The sequence below is a fragment of the Oncorhynchus mykiss genome, chromosome 23 (genome assembly GCF_057628025.1).
Source record: "Oncorhynchus mykiss isolate SJ-2025 chromosome 23, ASM5762802v1, whole genome shotgun sequence".
In the NCBI taxonomy this organism is placed as follows: domain Eukaryota; kingdom Metazoa; phylum Chordata; class Actinopteri; order Salmoniformes; family Salmonidae; genus Oncorhynchus; species Oncorhynchus mykiss.
This window is the reverse complement of record NC_143044.1, coordinates 54446688-54471541: the sequence shown is the minus strand read 5'-3', so window position 1 is coordinate 54471541 and position 24854 is coordinate 54446688. Positions and strand designations below refer to the sequence as shown.

General features: G+C 47.8%; 1 protein-coding gene across 2 annotated transcripts; it reads left to right on the top strand.

Moving 5' to 3' along the window:
- Positions 1-439: 439 nt before the first annotated feature.
- sanbr (SANT and BTB domain regulator of CSR) lies at positions 440-23923 on the top strand. Of its 2 annotated transcripts, XM_090217709.1 has the most exons (22): positions 442-788; positions 937-1013; positions 2151-2302; positions 2937-3114; positions 6171-6261; positions 6725-6966; positions 7207-7265; positions 8703-8863; positions 8941-9027; positions 9224-9334; positions 12463-12586; positions 12683-12835; positions 13484-13638; positions 15846-15954; positions 16531-16563; positions 16831-16930; positions 21814-21902; positions 21984-22012; positions 22089-22162; positions 22387-22475; positions 22897-22988; positions 23140-23923. In XM_090217709.1, the coding sequence occupies exons 1-22, from the start codon at positions 718-720 to the stop codon at positions 23174-23176; spliced, it is 2313 nt and encodes a 770-aa protein (XP_090073835.1). In that variant the 5' UTR covers positions 442-717; the 3' UTR covers positions 23177-23923. The 2 variants fall into 2 exon arrangements, with proteins under 2 accessions (XP_090073836.1, XP_090073835.1); XM_090217710.1 differs by lacking the exon at positions 937-1013 and having other exon boundaries at positions 440-788.
- Positions 23924-24854: the final 931 nt, after the last annotated feature.

Sequence of the window (24854 nt, the reverse complement as noted above, 5' to 3'; positions counted from 1 at the left end):
TAATTGTTTTGAAAATGTAATGCATCCATTATAACAAGGTTAAACACGTGGTTACACACCAAGGCTTGTTGCAGTGGAGGAGGGTGATGATGGGGAGGAAGAGGAGGACAACTAAGATGTGGAATGAGAATTTCCCTACATTATCTGGACAAAGATGTTAGTTCAAATGCAATGATAGTCTAAAGATCTATATGTTATTACATTCTACATCTTATAAATCAGTTGAGAAGCTCGACAGACGCCTAATGAAATGCATGTCTCCAAGAGGGAGATATATCTCAACGTGTGTAATATGTCAATTTAACAATATGTCTATTCAGTTTGCTTTTAATAAATTTGTGGAAAGTTGTGGGGGAAAAAAAAACAAAAAAACACGTGGTGACCCACCTGCTGGATACAAAATAATTTCCCTTAATTTGATTTATCCGAAAAGGGCCCTTCTGTCGCTAAGCAACCCCGGGACGCGGGACCACTGCACCAGCTGCTGCACTGCGGCACCGGAAAAAGCGGAATCAACGCAACAATATTTTTTTTGGGGGAGGGGACGTTACAACGACCGGCGGTTCGTTATCTAAACGTCATTACCGAGCGTTTTAGGGTGTTTCCATCCCGTATGCCATGCTGATTGAATGTCTTGTCTGTCCATCAACTCGTCCCCGGGATGATACTGCAGAGAGAGTGCCGCTAGCTCGGTAGTAGCATTAGCGTTAAACGTGGATGACGGCTACTGTACACCGGAACGTCCTATCATCCGGACCACAGAAGAATCAGCTGTCATCATTGAATCAGTAAGATGCAAGATAACCGTACAGCCAACTAGATACTATAATACAAACGTATTGTATTTAGCTTCTTGTACAGTGATGTGCACTATAGGTAGCTAGCTTGCTAGAATAAGCTGTTGACAAAAAATGCCATTACATTTGCGTTGGACAGTTCGACTACAGCCAAAAGGGCCTTCCAAGGGACGACAAGCCATCCTCGTTACAAGAAGATAATCGACGTTGCCAAAAGTATGTGTGCGCTGTTCACCGCGTATGCTATTTACAGTCAGCTTTTCAATGACAACGGTGGGACAAAGTAGGAGAAGCCTATTCCAGAATTTGGCTTAGAGATGCTGTTGGATTGTCAAGGCTTTCTATACATGCTCGTGTTATTCTTCTGTATCTATGTCAAGTAGACCGTCCCATTTACTATTGTCGATTGAAGAAACCGCAGCTTTCTGTGCGCATAAAGTCGCCTCCACCCTTGTATGATGGTGTCATATCATTGAGTCTACCTTTAACAGAATAATGCTCTGATCTCTCTCACCCTTCAGACGTAATAATGTATGATGGTGTCATATCACTGAGTCTACCTTTAACAGAATAATGCTCTGATCTCTCACCCTTCAGACGTAATAATGTATGATGGTGTCATATCATTGAGTCTACCTTTAACAGAATAATGCTCTGATCTCTCACCCTTCAGACGTAATAATGTATGATGGTGTCATATCATTGAGTCTACCTTTAACAGAATAATGCTCTGATCTCTCACCCTTCAGACGTAATAATGTATGATGGTGTCATATCACTGAGTCTACCTTTAACAGAATAATGCTCTGATCTCTCACCCTTCAGACGTAATAATGTATGATGGTGTCATATCATTGAGTCTACCTTTAACAGAATAATGCTCTGATCTCTCACCCTTCAGACGTAATTATGTATGATGGTGTCATATCACTGAGTCTACCTTTAACAGAATAATGCTCTGATCTCTCACCCTTAAGACGTAATAATGTATGATGGTGTCATATCACTGAGTCTACCTTTAACAGAATAATGCTCTGATCTCTCACCCTTCAGACGTAATTATGTATGATGGTGTCATATCATTGAGTCTACCTTTAACAGAATAATGCTCTGATCTCTCACCCTTCAGACGTAATTATGTATGATGGTGTCATATCACTGAGTCTACCTTTAACAGAATAATGCTCTGATCTCTCACCCTTAAGACGTAATAATGTATGATGGTGTCATATCACTGAGTCTACCTTTAACAGAATAATGCTCGGATCTCTCTCTCACCCTTCAGACGTAATAATGTGTGATAATGTCATATCGCTGAGTCAACCTTGATCTCTCACCCTTACCTGCTGACAGACATGAGTCGTTACTGCACCCTGAACAACAACTTTCCCAATGACAACAACCTCCTGGCCCTGGACATGGTGCTGAGCTCTCTCTGGAGCATTCCACAGCCCATCAACTGGGACAACGTGGCCATGCTGGTCCCTGGCTTCACACCCAAGGAGGTAAGCTCTACATGCACTGCACATTGGGACAATAAACGTATTGATTGATTGAAGCTATAGTAGCTAACGGCTACAGTGCGAACCCGGGTCTCCCAGTCTGTAGGCAAGCTTGCTAACCACTGCTCCCACTAAGGAGAGATCGTAAAAGGCTATTAGCCTGGTCTGAGATCTGTTGTCTTACCAACTCCCTATGGTCACTGTTTGGCGTGACGGGTAGCCTCGAGGTAAGAGTTTTGAGCCAGTAATCTAAATTTAGAATCCTAGAGCCGACAAGGTGAACAATCTGCCGCTGTGCTCTTCAGCAAGGCACTTAACCGCAATTGTTCCAGGGGCGCTGGAAAATGGTGACCCTAGACTTGACCCCACGGTCCACGTCTGTTTCAGGGGGAGTTGGGATATGCCAGAAACACATTTCCATTGCACTTGTACACGTGTGTCACATGATAAATAGAAACGCCCACCAATCTCTGTTGTCAGCTATACTATAGCTTAGTTTAGTTTGGACTGCTGTTGAATGTTACCGGAACCCTGGGTTCCGGGGTTACCGGAACCCAGATGATGTGGTCTGAGGGTTGTTGTTATCATGGTATAGTAGTGACATGGTTGCCATGGTGTTTGTCGTGCCTACCTTCAGTGTGCGCAGAGGTTCGAGGAGCTGAAGAGCACCGGAGGGTTCCATCACGTGGACGACCAATGCAACGCGCTGACGGCAGGAGGCTCCTCCCCTGTGGACTACATCAAATCCACACTATTGGACACCACGGGAGACGTGGGGGAGACGCGGACCAATCAGAGCTCCATCTCAGTGACAGGTGAGGCTGACTGGTGTTGATGTGCTAGTGCATATGTAGTGGTTTGGGGAACTATGTCTGTGATGATGAGCCTGCCTAACGTAGGAGCTGCTGGGGGTCAGCCTGCCTAACGTAGCAGCTGCTGGGGGTCAGCCTGCCTAACGTAGCAGCTGCTGGGGGTCAGCCTGCCGAACGTAGGAGCTGGTGAGGGTCAGCCTGCCTAACGTAGTAGCTGCTGGGGGTCAGCCTGACTAACATAGGAGCTGCTGGGGGTCAGCCTGCCTAACGTAGGAGCTGCTGGGGGTCAGCCTGCCTAACGTAGGAGCTGCTGGGGGTCAGCCTGCCTAATGTAGGAGCTGCTGGGGGTCAGCCTGCCTAACGTAGGAGCTGCTGGGGGTCAGCCTGCCTAATGTAGGAGCTGCTGAGGGTCAGCCTGCCTAATGTAGGAGCTGCTGAGGGTCAGCCTGCCTAACGTAGGAGCTGCTGGGGGTCAGCCTGCCTAATGTAGGAGCTGCTGAGGGTCAGCCTGCCTAATGTACCAGTACCCCTGTATTATTATAATAATGAGACTATATACAAGGAGTACCAGTACCCCTGTAGTATTATAATAATGAGACTATATACAAGGAGTACCAGTACCCCTGTAGTATTATAATAATGAGACTATATACAAGGAGTACCAGTACCCCTATAGTATTATAATAATGAGACTATATACAAGGAGTACCAGTACCCCTGTAGTATTATAATAATGAGACTATATACAAGGAGTACCAGTACCCCTGTAGTATTATAATAATGAGACTATATACAAGGAGTACCAGTACCCCTGTAGTATTATAATAATGAGACTATATACAAGGAGTACCAGTACCCCTGTAGTATTATAATAATGAGACTATATACAAGGAGTACCAGTACCCCTGTAGTATTATAATAATGAGACTATATACAAGGAGTACCAGTACCCCTATAGTATTACAATAATGAGACTATATACAAGGAGTACCAGTACTCCTGTAGTATTATAATAATGAGACTATATACGGTGGGGAGAACAAGTATTTGACACACTGCCGATTTTGCAGGTTTTCCTACTCACAAAGCATGTAGATTTCTGTAATTTTTATCATTAGGTACACTTCAACTGTGAGAGACGGAATGTAAAACAAAAATCCAGAAAATCACATTGTATGATTTTTAAGTAATTAATTTGTATTTTATTGCATGACAAGTATTTGATACATCAGAAAAGCAGGACTTAATATTTGGTACAGAAACCTTTGTTTGCAATTACAGAGATCATACGTTTCCTGTAGTTCTTGACCAGGTTTGCACACACTGCAGCAGGGATTTTGGCCCACTCCTCCATACAGACCTTCTCCAGATCCTTCAGGTTTCTGGGCTGTCGCTGGGCAATACGGACTTTCAGCTCCCTCCAAAGATTTTCTATTGGGTTCAGGTCTGGAGACTGGCTACGCCACTCCAGGACCTTGAGATGCTTCTTACGGAGCCACTCCTTAGTTGCCCTGGCTGTGTGTTTCGGGTCGTTGTCATGCTGGAAGACCCAGCCACGACCCATCTTCAATGCTCTTACTGAGGGAAGGAGGTTGTTGGCCAAGATCTCGCGATACATGGCCCCATCCATCCTCCCCTCAATACGGTGCAGTCGTCCTGTCCCCTTTGCAGAAAAACATCCCCAAAGAATGATGTTTCCACCTCCATGCTTCACGGTTGGGATGGTGTTCTTGGGGTTGTACTTATCCTTCTTCTTCCTCCAAACACGGAGAGTGGAGTTTAGACCAAAAAGCTCTATTTTTGTCTCATCAGACCACATAACATTCTCCCATTCCTCTGGATCATCCAGATGGTCATTGGCAAACTTCAGACGGGCCTGGACATGCGCTGGCTTCAGCAGGGGGACCTTGCGTGCGCTGCAGGATTTTAATCCATGATGGCGTAGTGTGTTACTAATGGTTTTCTTTGAGACTGTGGTCCCAGCTCTCTTCTTCTCTTCTTTTATACAGGTAACGAGTTCAAACAGGTGCAGTTAATATAGGTAATGATTGGAGAACAGGAGGGCTTCTTAAAGAAAAACTAACAGGTCTGTGAGAGCCGGAATTCTTACTGGTTGGTAGGTGAACAAATACTTATGTCATGCAATAAATTGAAAATTAATTACTTAAAAATCATACAATGTGATTTTCTGGATTTTTGTTTTAGATTCTGTCTCTCACAGTTGAAGTGTACCTATGATAAAAATGACAGACCTCTACATGCTTTGTAAGTAGGAAAACCTGCAAAATCGGCAGTGTATCAGATACTTGTTCTCCCCACTGAACAAGGAGTACCAGTACCCCTGTAGTATTATAATAATGAGACTATATACAAGGAGTACTGGTACTGAGTCAATGTGCAGGGATACGAGGTAGTTGAGGTAATATGTACATGTAGTTAGGGGTAAAAGTGACTAGACAATCAGGATAGATAAGTGTGTGTGTGTGTAGGTAGGTAGTCCAGTGAGTGTGCACAAAGCCAGTGTAAAAGGGTCAATGCAAATAGTCCAGGTAACCTTTTGATTACCTGTTCAGCAGTCTAATGGTTTTGGGGGTCGAAGCTGTTCAGGTACCTCAGGTGCTCCGGTAATGAGAGAACAGTCTATGGGCTGGGGTATATAGGTCCTGGATGGCAGCACCACCCTCTGTAGCAGAGAGAACAGTCTATGGGCTGGGGTATATAGGTCCTGGATGGCAGCACCACCCTCTGTAGCAGAGAGAACAGTCTATGGGCTGGGGTATATAGGTCCTGGATGACAGCACCACCCTCTGTAGCAGAGAGAACAGTCTATGGGCTGGGGTATAGAGGTCCTGGATGGCAGCACCACCCTCTGTAGCGTCGTTGTGATCGAGGGCGGTGCAGTTGCCATACCAAGAGGTGATGCAGCCAGTCAAGATGCTAAAGTTCTGCATCCTATGTAGCAGGCAGTAAGACGTGAAGACTCTTCATGTCTGAATATCTAGGCTTTAGTTCAGGGTCAGGGTTAGTACACAGTCTTGTTTGGTGCCTCCACTCTCCAGGCCTGGCGGTGAACCCTTCCAGAGGAAGCTCGGTGGAGAAAGAGAGCAGGGAGTCTGCAGAGGAGGGCGAGAAGCCCCAGGAGGGGAAAGGGTGAGTGCCTGGTCTAACTACCGTCAAACAGAAATGCACTGTTAACCAGTCCTGCTCGTGTCAAGGTGATCAAAGAGTTTCATAGAGCAGGATCAAGAACTTATTCTGCTAACAAATTCTCAAATGTACTCTAAATACAAAAATCAAGAGTTATTCCTCTCTGTGTCTCTGTGTGTGTCTGCCTGCCTGTCTGCCTGCCTGTATCTCTCTCCCCACGCAGGCCCAATATGGTGATCCACGTGTGTGACGAGGCTGCCCGCCTGTATCTCTCTCCCCACGCAGGCCCAATATGGTGATCCACGTGTGTGACGAGGCTGCCTGCCTGTATCTCTCTCCCCACGCAGGCCCAATATGGTGATCCACGTGTGTGACGAGGCTGCCTGCCTGTATCTCTCTCCCCACGCAGGCCCAATATGGTGATCCACGTGTGTGACTGCCTGCCTGTTTCTCTCTCCCCACGCAGGCCCAATATGGTGATCCACGTGTGTGACGAGGCTAAGAACCTGAAGCAGGACTTCATGTGTCCCCGTGACCTTCTGATCAACGAGATGCGTTACTTTGCCGAGTACCTCTCTGTTGACACCCAGCGCTGGGAGGAGGTGGACATCTCTGTGCACTGTGACGTGCAGATCTTCGACTGGCTCATGAACTACGTCAAGAGGCACAAAATGGCCGCCGATGGCAACCATGACAAACCCAAGCTCGGTAAAGAGTTGAATATCTGCTCTCGCATCATAGCTACATACACTGATGCCTGTACAGTACCATACCATCACTTACCTGGGCGTGGCAAATGATAACCATGGAGACCACAGTGATGTGTCCTCACTAATAGCGGTGTGCTTGTTGGTTGGCCTGGCAGTGTGTTTGGTCAGTATGTGTTGTTTGTTGGTTGTGTGTTAACATTGGTTGGTTACGTGGTGTTTGTTGGTTGTGTGGTTACAGAGCCCAGCAATGTGATCTCAATCCTCATCTCCTCCGAGTTCTTGAAGATGGACACGTTAGTAAGTGTTGTAATGGCGGGAGCTGGGGTTGCTATGGCAGTTCCAATGTACCGTACGTTTCGGGGGCCCCTGGTTTTCTGTTGTAGTTGAAGAACGAACGCAAAGTGGTTGAACTGAGGTTGGGGAAAAGGCTATTGGGAACCTTTTACAACAAAATAAAATATGTTGGACTGATTTTTGGCGAGGAGTGAAACCTCTGGCTTCGCCTCTTCCTCTCTGCTACAGTAAATGAACCAGCAAGCTCTTGTTAGTCATTGAATAAAATGGCACTCACGAACAACACAGGAAACCAATCAGCTAATAGGCTTCTCTCTTCACTTTAGTCTGAAACAGAAAACGAAGGGCCTTTGGAACGCTTCACTTCCTGTTGCATGGTTACAGAAAACGAAGGGCCTTTGGAACGCTTCACTTCCTGTTGCATGGTTACAGAAAACGAAGGGCCTTTGGAACGCTTCACTTCCTGTTGCATGGTTACAGAAAACGAAGGGCCTTTGGAACGCTTCACTTCCTGTTGCATGGTTACAGAAAACGAAGGTCCTTTGGAACGCTTCACTTCCTGTTGCATGGTTACAGAAAACGAAGGTCCTTTGGAACGCTTCACTTCCTGCTTCACTTCCTGTTGCATGGTTACCGTTACAATTGTTTTTAGAAGTGTAACATGTTACTTTTATTGCAAGTGACACAGGACTTCCAAGGCATTGAACAAACTCAATGACCTATTTATGTCAACCTGTCTTTCAGCTGTATACTGTACTGTCACATGTTGACCTCTCATAGGTAGAGTGCATTCAGCCACATGTTGACCTCTCATAGGTGGAGGAGTGTATTCAGTCACATGTTGACCTCTCATAGGTAGAGGAGTGCATTCAGTCACATGTTGACCTCTCATAGGTGGAGGAATGCGTTCAGTCACATGTTGACCTCTCATAGGTGGAGGAGTGTATTCAGTCACATGTTGACCTCTCATAGGTAGAGGAGTGCATTCAGTCACATGTTGACCTCTCATAGATGGAGGAGTGTATTCAGTCACATGTTGACCTCTCATAGATGGAGGAGTGTATTCAGTCACATGTTGACCTCTCATAGGTGGAGGAGTGTATTCAGTCACATGTTGACCTCTCATAGGTGGAGGAGTGTATTCAGTCACATGTTGACCTCTCATAGGTGGAGGAGTGTATTCAGTCACATGTTGACCTCTCATAGATGGAGGAGTGTATTCAGTCACATGTTGACCTCTCATAGGTGGAGGAGTGCATTCAGTCACATGTTGACCTCTCATAGGTGGAGGAGTGTATTCAGTCACATGTTGACCTCTCATAGGTGGAGGAGTGCATTCAGTCACATGTTGACCTCTCATAGGTGGAGGAGTGCATTCAGTCACATGTTAACCTCTCATAGGTAGAGGAGTGCATTCAGTCACATGTTGACCTCTCATAGGTGGAGGAGTGCATCCAGTACTGTCACAAGCACATGAGTGCCATCGTGGCCACACCCTGCAACATGAACTGCATCAACAGTAACCTGGCAGCGGACATGTCTGACCTGTTCAGCCACAACGAGGCAGACGACATCACGGACAGAAAAGACAAGTTCAAAAGGTAAGACCTAGTGATGTTGTCCTGGGAGACGGATCATTCTGCTTCAGCCAACACCTTTCTTTTCTCCCTTTCCTCAGTAAGTTATTCCAGAAGAAAATTGAGAGTCTCTTCGATCCTGACTATAAGAACCGGGACTCCCCAGGCAACGCATCAACTTTGTACAGGTGTGTGGCAGCTCTGGGATGCACATCGGTCTGTCTGTCATTGGTCTTATTTCATTTGGACACACAACAGAAAACATTTTCATCACAAAACGAAAAATGAGCGCTTCTTACTGGCCTAGTGTAGGTAGAGCCTTACCTGTTTCATGACCTCATGTTAACCTGGCCTGACCACCGAACTGCAACTTGTCTTTCCCAGGTGTGGTCTGTGCCTGAAACTGCTGACCAAGGACACAGAGCGGAAGATCTCCTGCATCCCAGGGAAGATCAACATCAACCCTCGAGGAGACATCACCTACACTCACAGCAGGTCCTGTACCACCCAGTTTACACCTTGGTTGTGGGTTCGATTCCCTCTGTGGCCACCCATAGGTAAAATGTAAGCGTGCATGACTGTAAAGGGTCTATCAGAGTATCACATTTGGACGCCATACAGTGTTCTAGAATATTGGACCGTTGTCTTTCATGCTTTTTGAGTTCTCAGCGCAGCTCAAGCGATTTCTCCAACTGTCAACACATTCCATTGAATAGAGGACGTGTACCGGAAAGTTGTTGGTTGGGATTTTTGGGGAGGTGCACGTTCGGGAGGTGCTTGGCCCCGCGGATGATGGTCTCCTAGCTGCGTAGCCATGTCCCAATGGGACCAACACCTCTCAGCGTCTGTGGACTGTGATTTACGGTTGTCGCTTTGGATAAAAACTGATGCTGTATTTATTTTTGTACCTTTATTTAACTCGGCAAGTCAGTTAAGAACAAATTCTTATTTTCAATGACGGCCTAGGAACAGTGGGTTCAGGGGCAGAACGACAGATTTGTACCTTGTCAGCTCGGGGGATTTGAACTTGCAACCTTCCGGTTACTGGTCCAACGGCAGGCCACCCTGCCGTCCCTACACTCTAACCGCTAGGCCACCCTGCCGTCCCTACACTCTAACCACTAGGCCACCCTGCCGTCCCTACACTCTAACCACTAGGCCACCTTGCCGTCCCTACACTCTAACCACTAGGCCACCCTGCCGTCCCTACACTCTAACCACTAGGCCACCCTGCCGTCCCTACACTCTAACCACTAGGCCACCCTGCCGTCCCTACACTCTAACCACTAGGCCACCCTGCCGTCCCTACACTCTAACCACCCTGCCGTCCCTACACTCTAACCACTAGGCCACCCTGTCGTCCCTACACTCTAACCACTAGGCCACCCTGCCGTCCCTACACTCTAACCTCTAGGCCACCCTGCCGTCCCTACACTCTAACCACTAGGCCACCCTGCCGTCCCTACACTCTAACCACTAGGGCACCTTGCCGTCCCTACACTCTAACCACTAGGCCACCCTGCTGTCCCTACACTCTAACCACTAGGCCACCCTGCCGTCCCTACACTCTAACCACTAGGCCACCCTGCCGTCCCTACACTCTAACCACTAGGCCACCCTGCCGCCCCTACACTCTAACCACTAGGCCACCCTGCCGCCCCTACACTCTAACCACTAGGCCACCCTGCCGTCCCTACACTCTAACCACTAGGCCACCCTGCCGTCCCTACACTCTAACCACTAGGCCACCCTGCCGTCCCTACACTCTAACCACTAGGCCACCCTGCCGTCCCTACACTCTAACCACTAGGCCACCCTGCCGTCCCTACACTCTAACCACCCTGCCGTCCCTACACTCTAACCACTAGGCCACCCTGTCGTCCCTACACTCTAACCACTAGGCCACCCTGCCGTCCCCACACTCTAACCACTAGGCCACCCTGCCGTCCCTGCCGTCCCTACACTCTAACCACTAGGCCACCCTGCCGTCCCTACACTCTAACCACTAGGCCACCCTGTCGTATCTACACTCTAACCACTAGGCCACCCTGCCGTCCCCACACTCTAACCACTAGGCCACCCTGTAGGCAGAAGAGATGGGAGGTCCATGATCTATCACTACCTCTGGTCTGTAGGCAGAAGAGATGGGAGGTCCATGATCTATCACTACCTCTGGTCTGTAGGCAGAAGAGATGGGAGGTCCATGATCTATCACTACCTCTGGTCTGTAGGCAGAAGAGATGGGAGGTCCATGATCTATCACTACCTCTGGTCTGTAGGCAGAAGAGATGGGAGGTCCATGATCTATCACTACCTCTGGTCTGTAGGCAGAAGAGATGGGAGGTCCATGATCTATCACTACCTCTGGTCTGTAGGCAGAAGAGATGGGAGGTCCATGATCTATCATTACCTCTGGTCTGTAGGCAGAAGAGATGGGAGGTCCATGATCTATCACTACCTCTGGTCTGTAGGCAGAAGAGATGGGAGGTCCATGATCTATCACTACCTCTGGTCTGTAGGCAGAAGAGATGGGAGGTCCATGATCTATCACTACCTCTGGTCTGTAGGCAGAAGAGATGGGAGGTCCATGATCTATCACTACCTCTGGTCTGTAGGCAGAAGAGATGGGAGGTCCATGATCTATCATTACCTCTGGTCTGTAGGCAGAAGAGATGGGAGGTCCATGATCTATCACTACCTCTGGTCTGTAGGCAGAAGAGATGGGAGGTCCATGATCTATCACTACCTCTGGTCTGTAGGCAGAAGAGATGGGAGGTCCATGATCTATCACTACCTCTGGTCTGTAGGCAGAAGAGATGGGAGGTCCATGATCTATCACTACCTCTGGTCTGTAGGCAGAAGAGATGGGAGGTCCATGATCTATCACTACCTCTGGTCTGTAGGCAGAAGAGATGGGAGGTCCATGATCTATCACTACCTCTGGTCTGTAGGCAGAAGAGATGGGAGGTCCATGATCTATCATTACCTCTGGTCTGTAGGCAGAAGAGATGGGAGGTCCATGATCTATCACTACCTCTGGTCTGTAGGCAGAAGAGATGGGAGGTCCATGATCTATCACTACCTCTGGTCTGTAGGCAGAAGAGATGGGAGGTCCATGATCTATCACTACCTCTGGTCTGTAGGCAGAAGAGATGGGAGGTCCATGATCTATCACTACCTCTGGTCTGTAGGCAGAAGAGATGGGAGGTCCATGATCTATCATTACCTCTGGTCTGTAGGCAGAAGAGATGGGAGGTCCATGATCTATCACTACCTCTGGTCTGTAGGCAGAAGAGATGGGAGGTCCATGATCTATCACTACCTCTGGTCTGTAGGCAGAAGAGATGGGAGGTCCATGATCTATCACTACCTCTGGTCTGTAGGCAGAAGAGATGGGAGGTCCATGATCTATCACTACCTCTGGTCTGTAGGCAGAAGAGATGGGAGGTCCATGATCTATCACTACCTCTGGTCTGTAGGCAGAAGAGATGGGAGGTCCATGATCTATCACTACCTCTGGTCTGTAGGCAGAAGAGATGGGAGGTCCATGATCTATCACTACCTCTGGTCTGTAGGCAGAAGAGATGGGAGGTCCATGATCTGTCACTACCTCTGGTCTGTAGGCAGAAGAGATGGGAGGTCCATGATTACATGACAGGACTGTATGAGGAGCTGAAGTCCTGGGTGCTGGTCTACTGGAGGATCTGGGGAACCATCAACCACCTCACCTGTTCCCACTGCCAACAGGTAAGGGGGGGGGGGGGGCTGTTTGTGTGTATGCATGCATACTCCAGGCATTGTGTAATGCATCCAGAACAAGACCGTGTGTGTGTGTGTCTCCAGGTGTTTGTGTGTGCGGAGCTGTCCCACTGTCGGTATCACCCAGAGGTTGTGTTGTACCCAGGCATGGGGACAGAGCAGGGCTGGCACGGGACGGGCATCTACCCCTGCTGCAACCAGAGGACGCTACGCTTTGACCCCACCGGCATGCCCAAGGTAGGACCACACTGACCCCACCGGCATGCCCAAGGTAGGAATACACTGACCCCACCGGCATCCCCAAGGTAGGAACACACTCACACACTGACCCCACCGGCATGCCCAAGGTAGGACCACACTGACCCCACCAGCATGCCCAAGGTAGGACCACACTGACCCCACCAGCATGCCCAAGGTAGGAATACACTGACCCCACCGGCATGCCCAAGGTAGGACCACACTGACCCCACCAGCATGCCCAAGGTAGGAATACACTGACCCCACCGGCATGCCCAAGGTAGGACCACACTGACCCCACCAGCATGCCCAAGGTAGGAATACACTGACCCCACCAGCATGCCCAAGGTAGGAATACACTGACCCCACCGGCATGCCCAAGGTAGGACCACACTGACCCCACCAGCATGCCCAAGGTAGGAATACACTGACCCCACCGGCATGCCCAAGGTAGGACCACACTGACCCCACCAGCATGCCCAAGGTAGGACCACACTGACCCCACCAGCATGCCCAAGGTAGGAATACACTGACCCCACGACATACCCAAGGTAGGAACACATTCACACACACTTGAATCTTGTCAAAACGGTGTCTGTCTGTCTGTCTGTCTGTCTGTCTGTCTGTCTGTCTGTCTGTCTGTCTCAGGGCTGTAAGATGCGGGACCACATAGTGAATGCGTCAGACAGTGGAGACTGTACTGGGGACCACCAAGTAAACTCAGCCCAGACCAGACTGCTCAACGACCTGCTACTACACAGAGAGACAGTGTGTGTACCCAACACACCCCTACCAGAGACCGGGTAAGAGACGGTGTGTGTACCCAACACACCCCTACCAGAGACCGGGTAAGAGACGGTGTGTGTACCCAACACACCCCTACCAGAGACCGGGTAAGAGACGGTGTGTGTACCCAACACACCCCTACCAGAGACAGGGTAAGAGACAATGTGTGTACCCAACACACCCCTACCAGAGACAGGGTAAGAGATGGTGTGTGTACCCAACACGCCCCTACCAGAGACAGGGTAAGAGACAATGTGTGTACCCAACACACCCCTACCAGAGACAGGGTAAGAGACAATGTGTGTACCCAACACACCCCTACCAGAGACAGGGTAAGAGACAATGTGTGTACCCAACACACCCCTACCAGAGACAGGGTAAGAGATGGTGTGTGTACCCAACACGCCCCTACCAGAGACAGGGTAAGAGACGGTGTGTGTACCTAACACGCCCCTACCAGAGACAGGGTAGGAGACGGTGTGTGTACCCAACACACCCCTACCAGAGACAGGGTAAGAGATGGTGTGTGTACCCAACACGCCCCTACCAGAGACAGGGTAAGAGACGGTGTGTGTACCTAACACGCCCCTACCAGAGACAAGGTAAGAGACAGTGTGTGTACCCAACACACCCCTACCAGAGACCGGGTAAGAGACGGTGTGTGTACCCAACACACCCCTACCAGAGACCGGGTAAGAGACAGTGTGTGTACCCAACACACCCCTACCAGAGACAGGGTAAGAGACGGTGTGTGTACCCAACACGCCCCTACCAGAGACAGGGTAAGAGACGGTGTGTGTACCCAACACGCCCCTACCAGAGACAGGGTAAGAGACAGTGTGTGTACCCAACACACCCCTACCAGAGACAGGGTAAGAGACAGTGTGTGTACCCAACACACCCCTACCAGAGACAGGGTAAGAGACAATGTGTGTACCCAACACACCCCTACCAGAGACAGGGTAAGAGACAATGTGTGTACCCAACACACCCCTACCAGAGACAGGGTAAGAGATGGTGTGTGTACCCAACACGCCCCTACCAGAGACAGGGTAAGAGACAATGTGTGTACCCAACACACCCCTACCAGAGACAGGGTAAGAGACAATGTGTGTACCCAACACACCCCTACCAGAGACAGGGTAAGAGACAATGTGTGTACCCAACACACCCCTACCAGAGACAGGGTAAGAGACAATGTGTGTACCCAACACACCCCTACCAGAGACAGGGTAAGAGATGGTGTGTGTACCCAACACGCCCCTACCAGAGACAGGGTAAGAGACAATGTGTGTACCCAACACACCCCTACCAGAGACAGGGTAAGAGACAATGTGTGTACCCAACACACCCCTACCAGAGACAGGGTAAGAGACAATGTGTGTACCCAACACACCCCTACCAGAGACAGGGTAAGAGATGGTGTGTGTACCCAACACGCCCCTACCAGAGACAGGGTAAGAGACGGTGTGTGTACCTAACACGCCCCTACCAGAGACAGGGTAGGAGACGGTGTGTGTACCCAACACACCCCTACCAGAGACAGGGTAAGAGATGGTGTGTGTACCCAACACGCCCCTACCAGAGACAGGGTAAGAGACGGTGTGTGTACCTAACACGCCCCTACCAGAGACAAGGTAAGAGACAGTGTGTGTACCCAACACACCCCTACCAGAGACCGGGTAAGAGACAGTGTGTGTACCCAACACACCCCTACCAGAGACAGGGTAAGAGACGGTGTGTGTACCCAACACACCCCTACCAGAGACAGGGTAAGAGATGGTGTGTGTACCCAACACGCCCCTACCAGAGACAGGGTAAGAGACGGTGTGTGTACCTAACACGCCCCTACCAGAGACAAGGTAAGAGACAGTGTGTGTACCCAACACACCCCTACCAGAGACCGGGTAAGAGACGGTGTGTGTACCCAACACACCCCTACCAGAGACCGGGTAAGAGACAGTGTGTGTACCCAACACGCCCCTACCAGAGACAGGGTAAGAGACAGTGTGTGTACCCAACACACCCCTACCAGAGACAGGGTAAGAGACAGTGTGTGTACCCAACACGCCCCTACCAGAGACAGGGTAAGAGACAGTGTGTGTACCCAACACACCCCTACCAGAGACAGGGTAAGAGACAGTGTGTGTATTTTTGTATCTTATGGTAGGTTTTGCGTTTTAGTGATACTCCCCTGTTCTCTCTCTGTGTATCTATGTGCCAGGCCTGTAGACTCCCCCTCCAGTGGGTCAGAGAGAGGGGAGCGGGTACTGGACTGTGACATCCTGGTAGAGCCGGGGCTTCTGGGACTTCAGAGAGTAGAGGGCACCACCGTGAGTTTACAACAATTTATCTATTTATCCAGGCAAGTCAATTGAGATCTAATTCATACTTGCAACTAGAATGATATGTTTTAAGAAACTTTAGTGTGTTTGCTCAAACTTGTTTATTTACAATGACAACCAGACCTCATTGATAGTCCTATCTGGCTACACATCTGTCTACTAGCTACATTACTACAGAACATCTGATTTTTAAACCTAACCACACTGCTAACCCTAATGCATAAAATCAAACAAACTTTAAATTAAGGCCAAAAAGCAAATTTTTTTGTTTTAAAGAATTTTTACAATATAGCCAATTTTGACTTTACAGCTGGCCCATCTTCAGAAATCACTCAGTTCTGCCTCCAGGGCAAGATTGATGACAATAAACGTCGACCTGCGCTTGATTTGTGGAGTCATAGATATATGCCTATAGTCTAACTCAACCTATATCAAATAGACTATAGTCTAACTCAACCTATTTCAAATAGACTATAGTCTAACTCAACCTATTTCAAATAGACTATAGTCTAACTCAACCTATTTCAAATAGACTATAGTCTAACTCAACCTATTGCTTTGCAGTTTTCCCTGTTGAAAAACTGGAGCCGGCAACTGGTAAGATCAACGTTTACTGTTTCCAAATGTAACTGTGCTGCAGTGTCCGTATCTGTTTACTTGTGTTTGTGTGTATATATGACGTAACATATCACAGTAGTGACATAGTATACCGTTGTACCACCAGAAGCCTGAGGGCCAGTCTGTTTGTGCTGTCATGCCAACTCCTCATGCTTAGTTAATGATCAATGGTGTTAGTCTAGACACCAAACAGATCTGGGACCAGGCTATCTAAACCCTGATATGCCCTCCTTTGCCCTGTGTCAGAGGCAGCAGACGCTGCTGTCTGAGGATGAGGAGTATACCACGGGGTCAGAGGTCACTGAGGATGAGGTGGGGGATGAAGAGGAGGCCAGCAAGAAACAAGGTAGAGTAATTAGGCTCTCTAATTGGTTTATACTCTAATTGGAAAAACTGTAATGGCTGAGAGGGATGAGGCAAAGGAAATAGCAAATACGTCTGACAACACAGCAGACTGGTAAACATAGAAATCACATAACTAAACAAAAAGAAGAAACTATACTATGAAAAAATAAACAAGTACATTTAATGAAATTCTTGGCAAAAAAAAGTAAACTCATCTGTCATTGAGGCAGAGGACTTGTTCATAACAAAACCCTTTAATATTACCAACCACTTTAATATTACCAACCACTTTAATATTACCAACCACTTTAATATTACCAACCACTTTAATATTACCAACCACTTTAATATTACCAACCACTTTAATATTACCAACCACTTTAATATTACCAACCACTTTAGTATTACCAACCACTTTAGTATTACCAACCACTTTAGTATTACCAACCACTTTAATATTACCAACCACTTTAATATTACCAACCACTTTAATATTACCAGCCACTTTAATATTACCAGCCACTTTAATATGACCAACCACTTTAATATTACCAAACACTTTAATATTACCAACCACTTTAATATGACCAACCACTTTAATATTACCAACCACTTTAATATTACCAACCACTTTAATATTACCAAACCCTTTAATATTACCAACCACTTTAATATTACCAACCCCTTTAATATTACCAACCCTTTAATATTACCAACCACTTTAATATTACCAACCACTTTAATATTACCAACCACTTTAATATTACCAACCCTTTAATATTACCAGCCACTTTAATATTACCAACCACTTTAATATATTACCAACCACTTTAATCACTTTGTTGTTGACGAGATTAGCAAACTTAGACATGACTTGCAAATAACAAATGCTGAGCCTTCATATTCACGCTAGTGGTTAGAGTGTAGGGACGGCTGGGTGGCCTAGTGGTTAGAGTGTAGGGACGGCTGGGTGGCCTAGTGGTTAGAGTGTAGGGACGGCAGGGTGGCCTAGTGGTTAGAGTGTAGGGACGGCAGGGTAGCCTAGTGGTTAGAGTGTAGGGACGGCAGGGTGGCCTAGTGGTTAGAGTGTAGGGGCGGCAGGGTGGCCTAGTGGTTAGAGTGTAGGGGCGGCAGGGTAGCCTAGTGGTTAGAGTGTAGGGACGGCAGGGTAGCCTAGTGGTTAGAGTGTAGGGACGGCAGGGTGGCCTAGTGGTTAGAGTGTAGGGACGGCAGGGTGGCCTAGTGGTTAGAGTGTAGGGGCGGCAGGGTGGCCTAGTGGTTAGAGTGTAGGGGCGGCAGGGTGGCCTAGTGGTTAGAGTGTAGGGACGGCAGGGTGGCCTAGTGGTTAGAGTGTAGGGACGGCAGGTAGCCTAGTGGTTAGAGTGTAGGGACGGCAGGGTGGCCTAGTGGTTAGAGTGTAGGGACGGCAGGGTGGCCTAGTGGCTAGAGTGTAGGGACGGCAGGGTGGCCTAGTGGTTAGAGTGTAGGGACGGCAGGGTGGCCTAGTGGTTAGAGTGTAGGAACGGCAGGGTGGCCTAGTGGTTAGAGTGTAGGGACGGCAGGGTGGCCTAGTGGTTAGAGTGTAGGGACGGCAGGGTGGCCTAGTGGTTAGAGTGTAGGGACGGCAGGGTGGCCTAGTTGCTAGAGTGTAGGGACGGCAGGGTGGCCTAGTGGTTAGAGTGTAGGGACGGCAGGGTGGCCTAGTGGTTAGAGTGTAGGGACGGCAGGGTGGCCTAGTGGTTAGAGTGTAGGGACGGCAGGGTGGCCTAGTGGTTAGAGTGTAGGGACGGCAGGGTGGCCTAGTGGCTAGAGTGTAGGGACGGCAGGGTGGCCTAGTGGTTAGAGTGTAGGGACGGCAGGGTGGCCTAGTGGTTAGAGTGTAGGGACGGCAGGGTGGCCTAGTGGTTAGAGTGTAGGGGTGGCCTAGTGGTTAGAGTGTAGGGACGGCAGGGTGGCCTAGTGGTTAGAGTGTAGGGACGGCAGGGTGGCCTAGTGGTTAGAGTGTAGGGACTGCAGGGTGGCCTAGTGGCTAGAGTGTAGGGACGGCAGGGTGGCCTAGTGGTTAGAGTGTAGGGACGGCAGGGTGGCCTAGTGGTTAGAGTGTAGGGACGGCAGGGTGGCCTAGTGGTTAGAGTGTAGGGACGGCAGGGTGGCCTAGTGGTTAGAGTGTAGGGACGGCAGGGTGGCCTAGTGGTTAGAGTGTAGGGACGGCAGGGTAGCCTAGTGGTTAGAGTGTAGGGACGGCAGGGTGGCCTAGTGGTTAGAGTGTAGGGACGGCAGGGTAGCCTAGTGGTTAGAGTGTAGGGACGGCAGGGTGGCCTAGTGGTTAGAGTGTAGGGACGGCAGGGTGGCCTAGTGGTTAGAGTGTAGGGACGGCAGGGTGGCCTAGTGGTTAGAGTGTAGGGACGGCAGGGTAGCCTAGTGGTTAGAGTGTAGGGACGGCAGGGTGGCCTAGTGGTTAGAGTGTAGGGACGGCAGGGTGGCCTAGTGGTTAGAGTGTAGGGACGGCAGGGTGGCCTAGTGGTTAGAGTGTTGGACTAGTAACCGCAAGGTTGCAAGTTCAAACCCCCGAGCTGACATGGTACAAATCTGTCGTTTTGCCCCTGAACCCACAGTTAACCCACAGTTAACCCACTGTTCCTAGGCCGTCATTGAAAATAAGAATTTGTTCTTAACTGACTTGCCTAGTTAAATAAAGGTTAAAAATAAAAATGCATAACGGACCAAATAATGAAAGACAAGCACTGTAGTTTTCAGTTCCACAAAGTGGGTGTGGAAGAGGTGAACAAAATGGTTGCTAATCTATAAATAAGGACAAACCACCTGGTACCGACTAACTGGATGGTAAATTGCTAAGATTTGCAATGGAATACATTGTGACTCCTGTTGGCCACATCTTCAATTTAAGTCTAGAAGACGGTGTGCCCTCAGACATGGAGAGGGGGGCAAAGGTCATTCAGCTACCCAAGAATAGCAGTACCCTTTTAATGGTTCAACCAGCCGATCAATCAGTCTGTTTAGAAGTGCTTAGCAAACTTTTGGAAAAAATTGTCTGACCAAATACAAAGAAATTTTACAGAAAATGAATTAACAACAGACTTTCAGCATGCTTATAGGGAAGGGTACTCAACATGCACTGACACAAATGACTGATGCTTGGCTGAAATAAATTGATAGTAAGAAGATTGTGGGAGCTGCTCTGTTCGACTTCAGTGCAGCTTTTGATGTCATTGATCGTAACCTATTGCTGAAAAAAAAACGTAGGTGTAATGGATTTGCATCCTCTGCCTTATTATGGATTGAGAGTTACCTATCGAATAGAACAGAGTTTTCGTTAATGGAAGCCTCTCTCATGCAAATTCAGTTGACCGTGGTGTTCCGCAGGGCAGCCGACTAGGGACATTATTGTTTTCCATTTTTACTAATGACCTTCCACTGATTTTGAATAAAGCCTGTGTGTCTATGTACGCTGACGACTCAACCGTATACCCGTCGGCTGCAACGGTAAAATAAATAACTGACACCATTAACATAGAGCTACAGTTAGTTTTAGAACGGGTAACTAGCAATAGGCTGGTGATAAAAAATCAAAACATATGTAAAGCAGTGTTTTTGGGACAAATCACTCTCTCAACGCTAAACCTCATTTAGATTTATTATTGAATAATGTGTCGATTTAGCAAGTTAAGGAGACTAAACTGCTGGGTGCCACTCTACATAGCAAGCTGTCATCAAAACATATAGACTCACTGGTTGCTAAAATGGGAAGAGGCCTGTCCGTGATTGCGCGTTGCTCTGCCTTCTTGACATCTCAGTCGACCAGACAGGCCCCAGTTTTGTGGCACCTGGACTACTGCCCAGCTGTGTGGTCATGTGTGGTGAAGGACATAGGTCAATTACAGTTGGTCCAGAACAAAACTGCAAGTATAGCACATCGATGGTCACGGAGGGCAATTGGCATGCATGTTACTGACAATCTCTCCTGGCTCAAAGTAGAGGAGAGATTGACTGCATCACTATTGGTCTTTGTGCGAGGTGTTGAAGGTACAACAGAACTGTCTGTTCAAGCAGTTGCCAGAGATCTCTTCAACAGTCCCCAGGTCCAGAACAGAGGCCTGGAAACACACAGTATTAAATAGAGCCATGACTACATGGAACTCTCTGGTAACCCAGGTAACTCTAGCTAGCAATAAAACCAGATAAAAGAACACCTTACATCACAAAGGGGCCTGTGAAGAGACACAGCCATTTCATATATCTTGTATTGTAATTGCACAGTACTATGTATTAGACCTAGATATTGTGTGTATCTACTGATATGTAGGCTATGTGTGATGTTTTAAATGTAGTTCAGTCCTCTAATAATGATCTGTATTATGTCATGTCTCGTGGACCCCAGGAAGAGTAGCTGATACTTTGGCAGCGCCTAATGGGGATCCTATTAAATGCCATTTAGCAAAGAGGCTTTGAAACGGGGGATATATATAAATTGTGTCCTCTCTCCTCACCTTCTGAAATCCAATTGGATGAGAAGGTCAGAGGGGAGGGACCTCTGACCTCATCTAATGGGTTTTTGAGAAGGAGGCAAGGATGCAAGGACACAAATCTAGATTCTCCCGATGTCATAAGACCACACTGTGTGTCATGATGAATCCCCACTGTGTTTATTGAAATAAATAAATCTAAATAAAGGTGGGAGTACCCCACTATAGCCAGCAGGTGGCAGTGTCGTATTGGTACATGGGCTGCTCATTTTGAAATTGCATTGGGTTTGTGGACATCTGTCTACAGCTGTGAACTATCAGTTGTAAGTGAATCATGAATGTATGTGTACACTGCTTATGGTTGTAACCACATATGGGTTTTCTATGTGTTCATTGTTAGCTGCTAAGAAGGCCAAGAAGTTGAGCAAACCTTTGAAGAGGCAGATGTCCTCACCCAATTTCCCTCGCAAAGAGAAAGCAGTGGAGAAAGTGAGTGTACTTCACTCGTTTATCTGAGACTTAAATAATTGCAATTTTCTTACTTTTCCAAATTCTGTTGGTCGTTTACAGACGCCTTCGAGGGACAACACTCCATTCAGGTGAGCTCAACTTCATCAACTACATGCTTCTTCATCCATTTCACCACTGTGTCTCTGAAATGGTTTGTGTTTCCAGAGTGAGTGCCCAGAAGAGTAAATGGGACAGCTCTCGCTCCATTCGCTACAACCAAGACGCCCAAAGAGAGGAAGGTAACACAGGCCTCAGTTAACTTTGTGTGTGTTCCGATAGTTGTGTGCATTCTAATTGTTCTCTCCCCCCCCCCTCTCTCTCCCTCCCCCCCTCGCTCTCTCTCTCTCTCCCCCCTCTCTCCCCCCCCCCCCCTCTCTCTCTCTCTCTCCCTCCCTCCCTCTCTCCCCTCCCTCCCTCCCTCCCTCCCTCCCTCCCTCCCTCCCTCCCTCCCCCCTCCCCCCAGACCAGCGGCGTATGGTGGAGATCATTGGTCATCTGACTAAGATTAGGTTCGGAGATCAGGAACAGAGGAAGTCCAAGGACACTAAAGACGTGTGTTTTACTGAGTCGATTACAACTTTATTTTTAGTAGGGGATAAAACACTAGAAAGTTGAAACTTCATTTACATGTGTATAGTGTGGTTGTCACTGGTGTACCCCGCCCCCCCCCCCCTGTTGTGGTTGTATAATGTGTGGTTGTGGTTGTATAATGTGTGGTTGTATAATTTGTGGTTGTATATGTGTGGTTGAATAATGTGTGGTTGTGGTTGTATAATTTGTGGTTGTATATGTGTGGTTGTATAATGTGTGGTTGTATAATGTGTGGTTGTGGTTGTATAATGTGTGGTTGTGTAATGTGTGGTTGTATAATGTGTGGTTGTATAATGTGTGGTTGTGGTTGTATAATGTGTGGTTGTATAATGTGTGGTTGTGGTTGTATAATGTGTGGTTGTATAATGTGTGGTTGTTCCAGCGTGCAGCAGGGATCTACTCCAGGCTAGAGGCCCAGTTCAAGTCCTCCTCCCAGGCCAGGGGACGACAGAGTGGCCCTGAGAAAACCCTCAGGTACGTACTTACACACACAGTGTCTCCCCCTACCCTCCTCTGTTTCCCCCTACCCTCCTCTGTCTCCCCCTACCCTCCTCTGTCTCCCCCTACCCTCCTCTGTCTCCCCCTTTTCTGAATTAGTTGTCCCCCCTTTCTTGTCTTCTTTTAGAGTGAAGCCACGTTTCAGCCAAGCTCGAACCACATAGATATTGGAAAGAGGAAGACAAGAGGAGGAGGGAAGGAGGAAGACAAGAGGGAGAAGAGGAGGAGGGAAGGAGGACGACAAGAGGAGGAAGGAAAAGGGAGAGGAAGAGAGCAGAGGAGGAAGAGGGAGGAAATCAGTGGAGCAAACTGACCCAAATGGGTACTGGCAACCTGGCAGCAGCTAACCCTCTCAACCCCATCTTGCTCCAATGTGCCCCTGTTAAATATTTGTGCCTGTATTCATAAAGAGCCTAAGAGTAGGAGTGCTGATCTAGGATCAGTTTGTCCTCTTAGAATATACTGAATGGACAGGGGAGACCTGATCCTAAATCAGCCCTCCTCCTCTGAGACACTTGATAAATACAGGCCCTGGTCCTGCATTGGTCGTCTTTAGTTCAGAAGGCCTGGTTTTGCCGTAGGCCTTTCTAGCCCACTTAGAACCCAGTCCAGCCCGTCAGCCTGACTCAGGTGACTTTGTATCGATCACATCTCCTCCTACCTCCCATTAACTCTATATTACAATGCAATAGGTCACCTAGGTCTAAACCTGTACGCCATAGAATATAATATACTTTAACATAGAAGCTACCTTGTGGTGAGTAATAGGAGTGGTGAGCAGTAGGTAGATGATGGTTTAATGAAATGCCCGTTGTTTCTATATCTGTCTGTGTTGGCCGTATCGCACACTACTGGGACTAAGAGGACATGGGTGGACGAGGCAGTCAGAAATTAAAGTTACATTCCCACCATTTATCTGCCCGAGCAACTTTTCTGTGTCTTGCATGAGTGTCATCTCTCTCCATTAGATGTCATTATATCACAGAAGAAAATTAATCAGTTATTCTTTGTTCGTGGTAAGTTCTGTACACAGGTCATTATAGTGGGTTCCCAGAGTGATGCAGCGGTCTGAAGAACTGCATCTTAGTGCTAGCGGCGTCACTACAGACCCTGGTTCCATTTCCAAGCTGTATCACAACCGACCGTGATTTGGGAGTCCCATAGGGCAGCGCACAATTGACCCAGCGTCGTCTGGGTTTGGCCGCGGTAGGCCGTCAGTTAATTGTTCGTGGTAATAAGTTCTGTACACTGGTTATTATTAAAATGCCATTATTGTCCATTAGATGGCAGCATTGTCTTTCACATTGACAACAGAACAGTTTCTGCCTCCTGTCGAATCCACTTTACCCCACTGACCCCACCAAGGACACCTACCTCACCTAGATTGCATGGAATTTTTTTGACTATTGTTTGTGCTGTTCATTCGGTCCGTCTTGCCCTCAGAGAAAGAAAATTAGAGACAAAGGGAGAATATGGGCTGTTGATAAGAAGGGTAACGCATATTATTAAAACCTCTAGGTCTTTTATTTAACTAGTCTAGTCAAGGTCTTAAATCTCAATATCTACTAAAGGAACATATGGAATTGTTTTAAGGTGGATCATTTAGCCATTTTGATTTGGAATTTTAGGATGAATATATTTTTTAAATCATTTTATGAAACATTGCTATAGCCAATAGAAACGCAATGAATAGCACATTTGTACATGGGCAAAACAGACAAGTCATAAAATGTATAATCAGGTTGAAGTGTCTGTCCTATATCTCTGAGAGAGAAGAAAACTCTGGGAAATAAAACCAGTAGAACCATGTTGGGTCACGTTGTTCATATTAGTTTGTTACGG